Here is a 9977-nt window from a genome sequence, read left to right on the forward strand (position 1 = left end):
AGCATCCAAAAGATTTGTGTAACTTGACTAACAATAAAAACATGAAATGGTGCTTATAACTCCATTGTACTGTCAGCTGTGTATTATTTTCAACTCTCATGCGGATAAAACTTAAAAACATGATTGTGGCACAAGTTATGCAGCATGTTTTTTCTCTGATAAGAGAGATAAACCTGGTCTACTGGTACATAAAAACCCTCAGATTGACAATACACATAGTAGATGTGATTTGAAGTAAAGGCTCTCTCTGGATGTGAGCTTTCTTTAGGAGTTCCTGTTAAAGTCGTCATTCACTCACAGCAGGAAATGTAGACTGTATCCAAACTTTAGACAAATACTGAACAAACTTGCGTATCTGTCCATCCTGCTGTGTGATGTCACAGAGTCTGAGGGGAGGTCATTATCGTCCTCAGCCCTCTGTGCACCAGTGGAACCAGCGCTGAGGTCTGCTCAGGCTGATTGGTCTCACTGGTTGACAGCTCTGGCTGTAATTTGCTTCAGAGGGAATTAGTGGAAACTGTGGCTAATGTGAAGAGGCCTCAGGGACAAACATGTTGACAGGCTGAAATGACCTTTGACCTGAGGGACTTGGGACAGTGATGTAACTTTCCCAGCAGCCTCTGCAGGGTTTCTTTGAACTGCAACTGTTTTTATTCTTGAGTATCACTGGTTTGATTAGGAGTTTGAGAACCTGACTCTGTGTTTAAAATGTTGTTTTTTTATTGTCAGAAGGAACTACAAACTCCACTTCTAGTTTAAACAATCTAAAAAAACTGCAGTCCACACATTGTCATTGACTCTAACAGGACAGTGAGGCGTGAGGTGCAACAGACCAAATAATCTTTTGAGATGCCTTCAAACTTTTCCCTGTAGATGATGCCTTAATTTACTCCTTTGTCTTCTTTTTAATATATATAATTATCCAGCTGTGATCAGCTGCTGCCGTCATCAGAAACAGACGTCACGTCATGCTTTAGAGGAAAGGTCTCATTTCTCTAAAAACATATTTCCTAGTTTCTTCTCCTTCTGCATGGTTTCGCAAGACGAAAAGACGCAAGTGAGGGAAACGTGGATACAATTAAGAGAAGTGAGAAGCACCAGATGTCATGGAATTGATTAACGGGGAGCAGAGAGACTGGAATTCTGTCATTTGGGTTTTTGAGGAAGCAGATATTCTGTCCATGTTAATGTGGTCTAATGTGGAGATTTCTGTATTAGGTGATACTTAAATTGATTTTAGCCTTCCACTTCACGAGGATAGTTTTCTTGGCAACGCATGGGGCAGTGAGAACCCGTACGATGTGTCAACGTCTATACTAATGTCACTTAGGTCCCACAGCATATCTTCTGCCTGAACCTTTGGACAGTTGCACATTGCCACAAAGAATGAATACTACTGTCAGTGCAGACAAATGTTTGACTGCACAAGACGCATTCTGAACATCCTTTGTCCTGCATAGTGTGTGCTATGGAGAGCTTTATACTATATGAGATGTAGATTTTTAGTTCTGGCCTGCGAGCCGCCTAATGCTGCCCACTGCTCTAGTGTGTCTGTTCTGCTAACCCAGCTGGGCAGCACATCTCTTGGTCTGTCTGTGTAGACTTTGTGTCTGAACAATGTTATTTTATGTTTAATAAATGACTATGGGCAACAGTGTTTTAAACTTCAGCTCAGAAAAGATAACAGCATCATGCCTGCACATGCGTTCATGTGCACATGCACAAAATTAATCTTCCAGCAGCAACCTCAGTGAGTACCAGACAATACACAGATGTGATGGCATTCCTTGTAGCATTCCCAGGCAGCCTGGGCAAATCGAAACATAGTAAATGGGCGGCGCGGTGGAGCAGCGGTTTGCAACAAGGTCGAACTTTGGTCATCCCAGGCCTTTCTGTGTGGAGTTTGCGTGTTTGCCTGTTTGCCCGTGTCTCCGGGTGCTCCGGCTTCCTCCCACTGTCCAAACACATGCAGGCTAGGTTAACTGATGACTCTAATTGTCCCTTAGGTGTGAATGTGAGTGTACTTGATTGTTTGTGTCTGTGTGCCCTGTGATGGATTGGTGACCCATCCAGAGATGTAGACCCAGCATCAGATACGATCAGCTCAGACCCTAATGGAACAGTTGCTGCTCCAACAAATGACTCGGCAGATTGGCCCCCAATCTTAAAAGACTTTATGAAGAATGAGTTAGTGTGCAGAGGCCCATATAAACCAGCACTGGATTTTTCTTACCCTAAACACAAGCCTAGAAGTGGTTTTCATTCAGACAGCACTGCTGTGTGACTGCGCAGCAATGGTTTATATGGCTCATGAGTCAGGTAAGCAAGATTACCCTGAAGTAGTTAAAGTTTCATCATGGTGTCTAACGGGGCTGCTTCGACTGTTCAGACAGGGAGGTGTTAATTCAGGTGAGTAGCCTTTGGGCAAGCCACTGAAGTGGTTACTCACCTTTTGTGAGGATGTCCCCACAAAAACTGTAAAAGTATTGTCTAACAAAAACGGTGGATTACAAAAACCATGAAAACAGGCTCTGAATGAAAAGAAAATAGCATTCAACAGACTAAATAAAGGGGAAAAAACAAAGCCAGGGACGCCTTGCGAGGCCTTAAAACGCTGGCTGGCCTTCCCATTAACAACGCAGCATCATCTGGGACAACAGACTCCGTCAACCTGGCAGAGGACCTCAATTAATTCTACTGCAGATTTGACAAGTACGATTATTCACAAGAGATGATACCTGCCCAAGCAAATCTTGAGCTGCCGCAGGAGGAGTTTGAACTCATGCAGAAGAGGATGAAACCGAACATAGCACCAGGACCTGACCAGAGCTGTGGCCGGTTGCTAAAGGCCTGTTGCAGCCATCTGGAAAGGATTTTTTGTCACCTGTTTACCTACTCCCTGTAAGAACATTAAATCCCATCACTCAGGAAATCCTCAGTCATCTGTCAAGTAGCCTCTACTTGACCATTTAGAAATGTGCTGCAAGGCAAGCCCCACCCCACCCCAAAGTACTGGGAAAGTACTACCTCCGGAGCAGGGACCTTTACATTAAGGACATTTTATCACAAACGTATTTTTACTGTGGGGATGCAATATAAATCACAAGATAACCGTGTCTCCCATAATACACTGTGGTGGTGATACCAATGGGAGAAATCAGGTCCTGAACTATAAATTTCCAAACCTACACATTCCTGTTAACCCCTTGAGTCAAGCATAAATCTAGCTTTATTAATGTCAGGTGTAATTGCAAAGGTATCCAGTTACAGATCTAATGGAATTGGGGTCTTAGTCAGGCCTTCAGTATCATGGGGTGTCAGTACCATTCTCCTGAGCTTCATTTTCTTGTTTAAAGTGCAAAAAAACGAACCAACAGAAACAGGCGACACACATAACACAGTATGTCTGCAAACACCAAGGAGCTGACGTGCTGCTCATGGGATGACAGGACACAAGTACTGCATCCATTGTTTAAATAGTTCAAACTGTAGCAGAGCATATATGGTGTTTTTATCCTTAAACTTTCCTTCTTCTGTACTCCTTATGTTAGTCTGTCCACATTTACTAGGGTTTAGTTCAGACCTGTGAGATTTGTTGGTGTTTTTCTTTCTTGCTGTTTCTCTCCTTTGCTTGAATGTGCACAATTTCCACGACACTAGTGAGTGTGCAGCTTGTATAACAGTGTAAATTTGCTGTCCCCTCAAAATAACACATCGCACAGCCATTAATGTCTAAAGTGAGGACACCAAATTGGGCCCATAGTGTCAATATTTTGTGTGGCCACCATTATTTTCCAGCACTGCCGTAACCCTCTGGGACATGGAGTTCAGCAGAGCTTCACAGGTCGCCACTGGAGTCCTCTTCCACTCCTCCATGACAACATGACGGAGCTGGTGGATGTTAGAGACCTTGTGCTCCTCCACCTTCTGTTTGAGGATCCCCACAGATGCTCAGTAGGGTTCGGGTCTGGAGACATGCTCGGCCAGTCCGTCACATTTACCCTCAGCGTTTTTAGCGAGGCAGCGGTCGTCTTGGAGGTGTGTTTGGGGTCGTTATCATGTTGGAATACTGCCCTGCGGCCCAGTCTGTGAGGGGAGGGGATCCTGCTCTGCTTCAGTGTGTCACAGTTCATGTTGGCATTCATGGTTCAGACCAGTTTGATGCAGTGTGTGGCGTATGGGCTGAGCCCTGATAGGCTGACCCCCGACCCCTTCAGCCTCTGCAGCAATGCTAGCAGCACTCATACGTCTGTTTCCCAAAGACAACCTCTGGATATGACGCTGAGCACGTGCGGTCAGCTTCTTTGGTCGACCACGGCGAGGCCTGTTCTGAGTAGAACCTGTCCTGGTGAACCGCTTGTATGGTCTTGGCCACCATGCTGAAGCTCAGTTTCAGGGTCCTGGCAGTCTTCTTACAGCCTCGGCCATCTTTATGTAGAGCAACCGTTCTTTTTTTCAGATCCTCAGAGAGTTCTTTGCCATGTTGAACTTCCAGCCACCAGTATGAGGGAGTGTGAGAGCGATAAAACCAAATTTAACACACCTGCTCCCCATTCACACCTGAGACCTTGTAACACTAACGAGTCACATGACACCGGGGAGGGAAAATGGCTAATTGGGCCCAGTTTGGACATTTTCACTTCGGGATGTACTTACTTTTGTTGCCAGTGGTTTAGACATTAACGGCTGTGTGATGTGTTATTTTGAGGGGACAGCAGATTTACACTGTTATACAAGCTGCACACTCACTAATTTACACTGTTGTTAAGAGTCATTTCTTCATTGTTGTCACATGAACAGATAAAATCACATATTTACAAAAATGTGAGGGGTGTACTCACTTTGTTAGATACTGTAAGTACAGTCATTGGAAAATGAAGAGAGGGTTTTTGGATTAAAGAGCAGCTGACCACGATCTACCTAGCCCAAACAACCGGACCAGGCATCACGGCAGGTGCGGTGATCGCGTAGAGAGGAAAGAGAGCCAGGAGAGGAGCCATGTTGGTCCAACTTGGACTTAATTCTGCACCTAAAGATCTGGTCTGGACAAAATGGGACTCATGTTGGCCAAGCAATGGAATTCAGAGACTGTTTTCCCCACATGGTCACAGAGACCTGATCCATAAACATCCCGGATCAAGCACTCGACAGGTGGTCCATGTTCCGAGCCGTCAGCGCAAGACTCTGGCAAGATGAGAGGAGGGTGGACTCTGTGTTTACCATCGATGATGCTCGGTGCTTAAACACAGCCAAGATGGACTCCCAAATTCCCAAATGTCAGACAGTTTATTGTGAAGATGAAACTTTAATACCATCATCTGGTTGTTGCTGTTTACATTCACCCCAGATGCAAATTCAAAAAATGCACTGCAGAATGTTCTAGGTAGATACATGTATATAAAAAACTGTATATATTGTTTTACTTTATATGTAACCATATTTTAATACAAACTTAATTATATGTGTAGCATGAAGGAACTACAGATTGTGTTTTATTATGCAGCCTTTTGCTGTATAATGACATAACATGACATCACATAACTTTGGCTTTTGGACTGTTGGACGGACAAAATAAGACATTTAAAAATGTCACTTTGAATTGTGAAGATTTTGGAAGGGAGTTCCCAACAATTGATTTAATAATAAACATGTTCATAACTACCAGGTTAACTTTGCCTCTATCTGTATTTTGAAATTTGAATTCATTTCCAGTGAGTGACAATTGATTTCTTTTTACTATTCAACTCAACTGCGTACGCACAATTACTGACATCTACATTAGAATGGTCCTCCAGGTCATAGTTATCCAAGGAAGGTAAAAATCAAGAGCAACTGGATTGTTGAAGATACTTACTGTCTATTAGAGTAGAAGAAAATCTTAGCACTTGTTAATCAGTTGTTTGCGTTTAGCTCTAGTTCCTGGAAGTTGAATGCACTTATTTTAAGTAACTTTGGAACCAAACATCACACAATGTCACTCAGATCAAGTTTTTTGAGACTTATATTTTTTATTTTGTTTTACAATACAAATAAAAAATCTTCCAACCACAAAAAAATGAAAGAGGCAGTGGGCCAGACGACCTGACAGTAGCACAACAACAACAAAACAAAACAAGGGGCCCAAGGCAGCTTGGTGTATCTGAAGTAAGACTTCAGCATAGAGGTTTGTCCAGTGTCCACTGAACCATTGTCACATGAGGAATCACAATCCTTAAATAACAGAATAGTGTCCATATTATAGAGTCTTTGTTTGTTTGTTTGTTTGTTTACTTTATTTTATACCCGTAGGTAAATTTGTTTTACAGTGCAATGACATTCTATGGCATCCAGTACAAAAAAACAACACACAACACAGAACATCACACTACACATAAGGACAGATAAAATAAATAAATAAAATAAAAAATCATTATGAAAAATTCATGAAAAATTCATGAGACCCCTAGTATATATCTGAGAAAACACCTCTACAATTTGTTAAGCATATCAATCGCATTTATTACGAAGCTGCTTTTATGTCTTTTCGTTCTACACCTAGGGACTTTATACCTCCTCGCAGACGGTAATAACTGAAACTCATTTCGCAGAGGGTGAGAGTCATCATTTAAAATTGAAAGGGCCATCCTTTGTAATTGTTTGGCATATAGTAATGCCACTCCTGGTTTTGACTCGCCTATCAAACGGCCAGACCATTTTATTATCTGATCTAGATGATTTTTTGCCTTTAAGGATATATGACCGTACCATACTAAGATGGAAAAAGACAAAACAGATTCTATAAAAGCATGATAGAACAACTTCATTATTGTTTTATCAAGATTGAATACAGATAATCTCCTTAGGCAGTACAACGCTGGTGCCCCTTTTTTTTCAGAGCCTCACAATTCTCTTCAAAATTTAGTTTCTCATCAATTATGGTCCCAAGATATTTGTATGATTGTACATACTCTATTTTTTGGCCTTTAATTAAGGTAGGATCACTTGGATGAGTGCTTTTCCTAAAATCAATAAGCATATCTTTGGTCTTCAATATATTTAACTGTAAGTAAGATTCATCACACCACTTGACAAAATGCTCAATAATTGGACCATGTGAGGTCTCATTCTCTTTAAGTAAACTCAAAATTACTGAGTCATCCGCATATTTTATAATAAATCTATTCTCATACATGCTTTGACACATGTTAGTATATAAAATAAATAAAAGCGGGGGACAGCACACATCCCTGAGGAGACCCTGTAGAGGAACTCATCTGTGTAGATAAGACACCATTCACTTTTACTCCGTGTGATAACTACTGAAGCGCCCTCACCACCTTTATAGGGAAATCAAAAATGTGACAGGATTAAAAGAAAAATAGATTTAAAATGAATATATATATACATACACACAAACACCTGTGTGTACAATCACATATGCACACACATACGTTGCAAGTACAGATAATTTGTTGAGACAGAGGTTGTTGACAGACAGATGAAAAAACTACTTAACAGTAAGGTAGGAAAGACGAAACTAAAGAGTCTGGGAATTAGTCCATTAAGTTGCGTGTAATGAGTGGAATTGCGAAGGCTTTCCACTGGTCATTGTACTTCTCTACTCATCCGACTGTATTATATTTTCTCAAATGCCGCCACCGTACCCAGTTCTGAGACCCATTCCTGAAATAATGGGCCAGCAGCATCTTTCCACTTTCTCATTATTATCTGTTTGCCAATCATGATGCTTGTCTGGACCCAGTTAGCTAAGGGATCAGATCAAGTTTAAAAGCCCGAAACAAAAAGCAGAATAAAAAACTAAAAGATCACCTTTTCATTAGTCTTGACCCTGGTGAAGTCAGGGGAGGCGTCTTCATTTTTTCATGGATGTAAAACTGAACTGTTGCATGAGCTATACTTCACCACACAGCAGACGCTTGCAGATGTAGCGGATTTTGGACATTTTCAGCCCGTATAGTATGGGGGTAAAGAGAGGCTGGCATGTTATAAAGTATAATGATAAAAAAATGTCTGACACACTGGGTACAGTGCTCATATCAAACCTGCTCTGTAATATTTGAAAACAGCTACCAAAAGAAAAGTTGAGCAGAGACACAAGGTGAGGAGTGCAGGTACTGACAGCTTTTTGTCTGGTCTGCTTAGAACCAGAAAAACAAACTTTGAGGATCTTCATGTAAGAGAAAAGGATTAAAATGAGAGGAACGATGACGGAGATGACGGTGGAAATCAGTCCATAAATGTTATTGACTGTGGTGTCAGAGCAGGCCAGTTTAACAATAGAGTAGTTTCCACAGTAAACTTTGTTAATGATGTTCCCGCAGAGCTTTAAAGGTGCACTCAGTGCTATCAATACAGCAATTGCAAGAAAAGGGAATAACCACGTTACAGCAATAAGCAGAGCAATCTTTTTAGACGTCATGCGTGTGTTGTATTGTAGAGGATAACAGATAGCAAGATATCGGTCATAAGACATGATGGCTAAGTTCAGAAATTCTACACATCCATAAGAGTACCCACAGAAAATCTGCAGGAAACAAAAGGGAGCAGAAACAGTGTGAATGTCAGAGAGAATCTGAAGCAGAAGGAATGGAAACAACCCTGTACTACCATACAGCTCATTTACAAACAGGCTGCACAGAAAAAGGTACATAGGTTCATATAAGCTTCTGTTCATACAGATAACCACAATGAGCAGAAGATTCACACAAACAATTAACATATATAAAGACATGACAATCATGAAATACAAATATTTAAAAGCCCCAGTGTCGAAGTAAGCAACAAGTGTAAAATATGAAAACTGTGTGGAGTTTATCATGATCCTGGTTCTTAAACAATTATTAACAGAGTTCATTAGATAAACATCTTGCAGTCATACATTTTCTCACAACTTTGTGAAAGTTTAATAAGTTTAAATGCATCATTGTAAAAGAAAGCATCAATAATATAAACACACCTCTGTGTATCAAAGTTACTATTACATTAGTTAATGTCACTATAACACAGGTTGTGAGAACGGATGCGTTCAACCATTGATGTGCTCACCTGCTGGAGTCACACTGTGACTGCCTCCCACCTGAGCTCAGACACCTACTGCACAGCAGCAGTCTGACCTGATTATCAGATGACACACTGACTGTTACTGATTTGTTTGTTCGATCGTTGTTGAATTTTAAAAACAATAAGATTAGTTGTTGGTCACACACACACACACACACACACACAATGTTAAGCAGCAGACTGATTTGTGTCTAACAATGCAGTGCAATTAAAACATGGTCTTGACTACTGTTATAACGGTCTGTACATCATTATTAAGTAAGTAGTTAACAGCTTGTATATTCTGTGTGTAAAATATACACCCTTTCATGTGAAGACATGAAAATATACAACACTTCACCAAGTTCGCAAATATTCTTCATACATTTAAATTCTTACAAGCAGAATTCAGTATGGTTCTCCCATTACTGTTCAGAATACGCCCAAATATAACTGCAGTGCATTAAGGAGTAGACAGGAATCCAAAGTTGAATACACGGGCAAAGATCAAATTCAGGCAATGTAGGTAGAAACAGGAAACCAAGACATGAGCACTGAGCAACATAACAAACTGGCAAGGAACAAATGAAATGAACTGGGATATAAGGTGAGCGGGTGATGAGATGAGGGAAAGAGCTGCAGGTGAAGAGTGGGTGGAGCAGGCAGGGTCACTGCAGGAGAGTCAGGTGAAAGGAGGGACAGTCTGAGGTACATCTGGTGGAGAGCTTAAGGATGGCAGGTCTGGGGAGACGGAGACATACAGTAAGCTGCTTTCACACAGAGATCCCGTCATAAACGTGGAAAGAATATCCGCCAATATGCCGCAATTGCTCATTCATACTGAACTAAAGATTGCGGCATAATCCCGCAATCGTGTGAGCTTTCACATAGTGATTCAGCTTTCCGGGTTAGATGATGAACAAAAAAAGACCGTGACT

At 41.3% G+C, this 9977-nt stretch overlaps 1 protein-coding gene across 1 annotated transcript; it reads right to left on the minus strand.

Moving 5' to 3' along the window:
- Positions 1–7891: 7891 nt before the first annotated feature.
- On the minus strand, positions 7892–8818 carry LOC119911450 (olfactory receptor 11A1-like). Its single transcript, XM_038730330.1, has one exon. The coding sequence runs from the start codon at positions 8816–8818 to the stop codon at positions 7892–7894; it is 927 nt and encodes a 308-aa protein (XP_038586258.1).
- Between the last annotated feature and the right edge of the window lie 1159 nt (positions 8819–9977).

Source organism: Micropterus salmoides, unplaced genomic scaffold (genome assembly GCF_014851395.1).
Source record: "Micropterus salmoides isolate LMB-PRFRI ecotype aquatic unplaced genomic scaffold, ASM1485139v1 Ms_hic_scaffold_2, whole genome shotgun sequence".
NCBI classification, from domain to species: domain Eukaryota; kingdom Metazoa; phylum Chordata; class Actinopteri; order Centrarchiformes; family Centrarchidae; genus Micropterus; species Micropterus salmoides.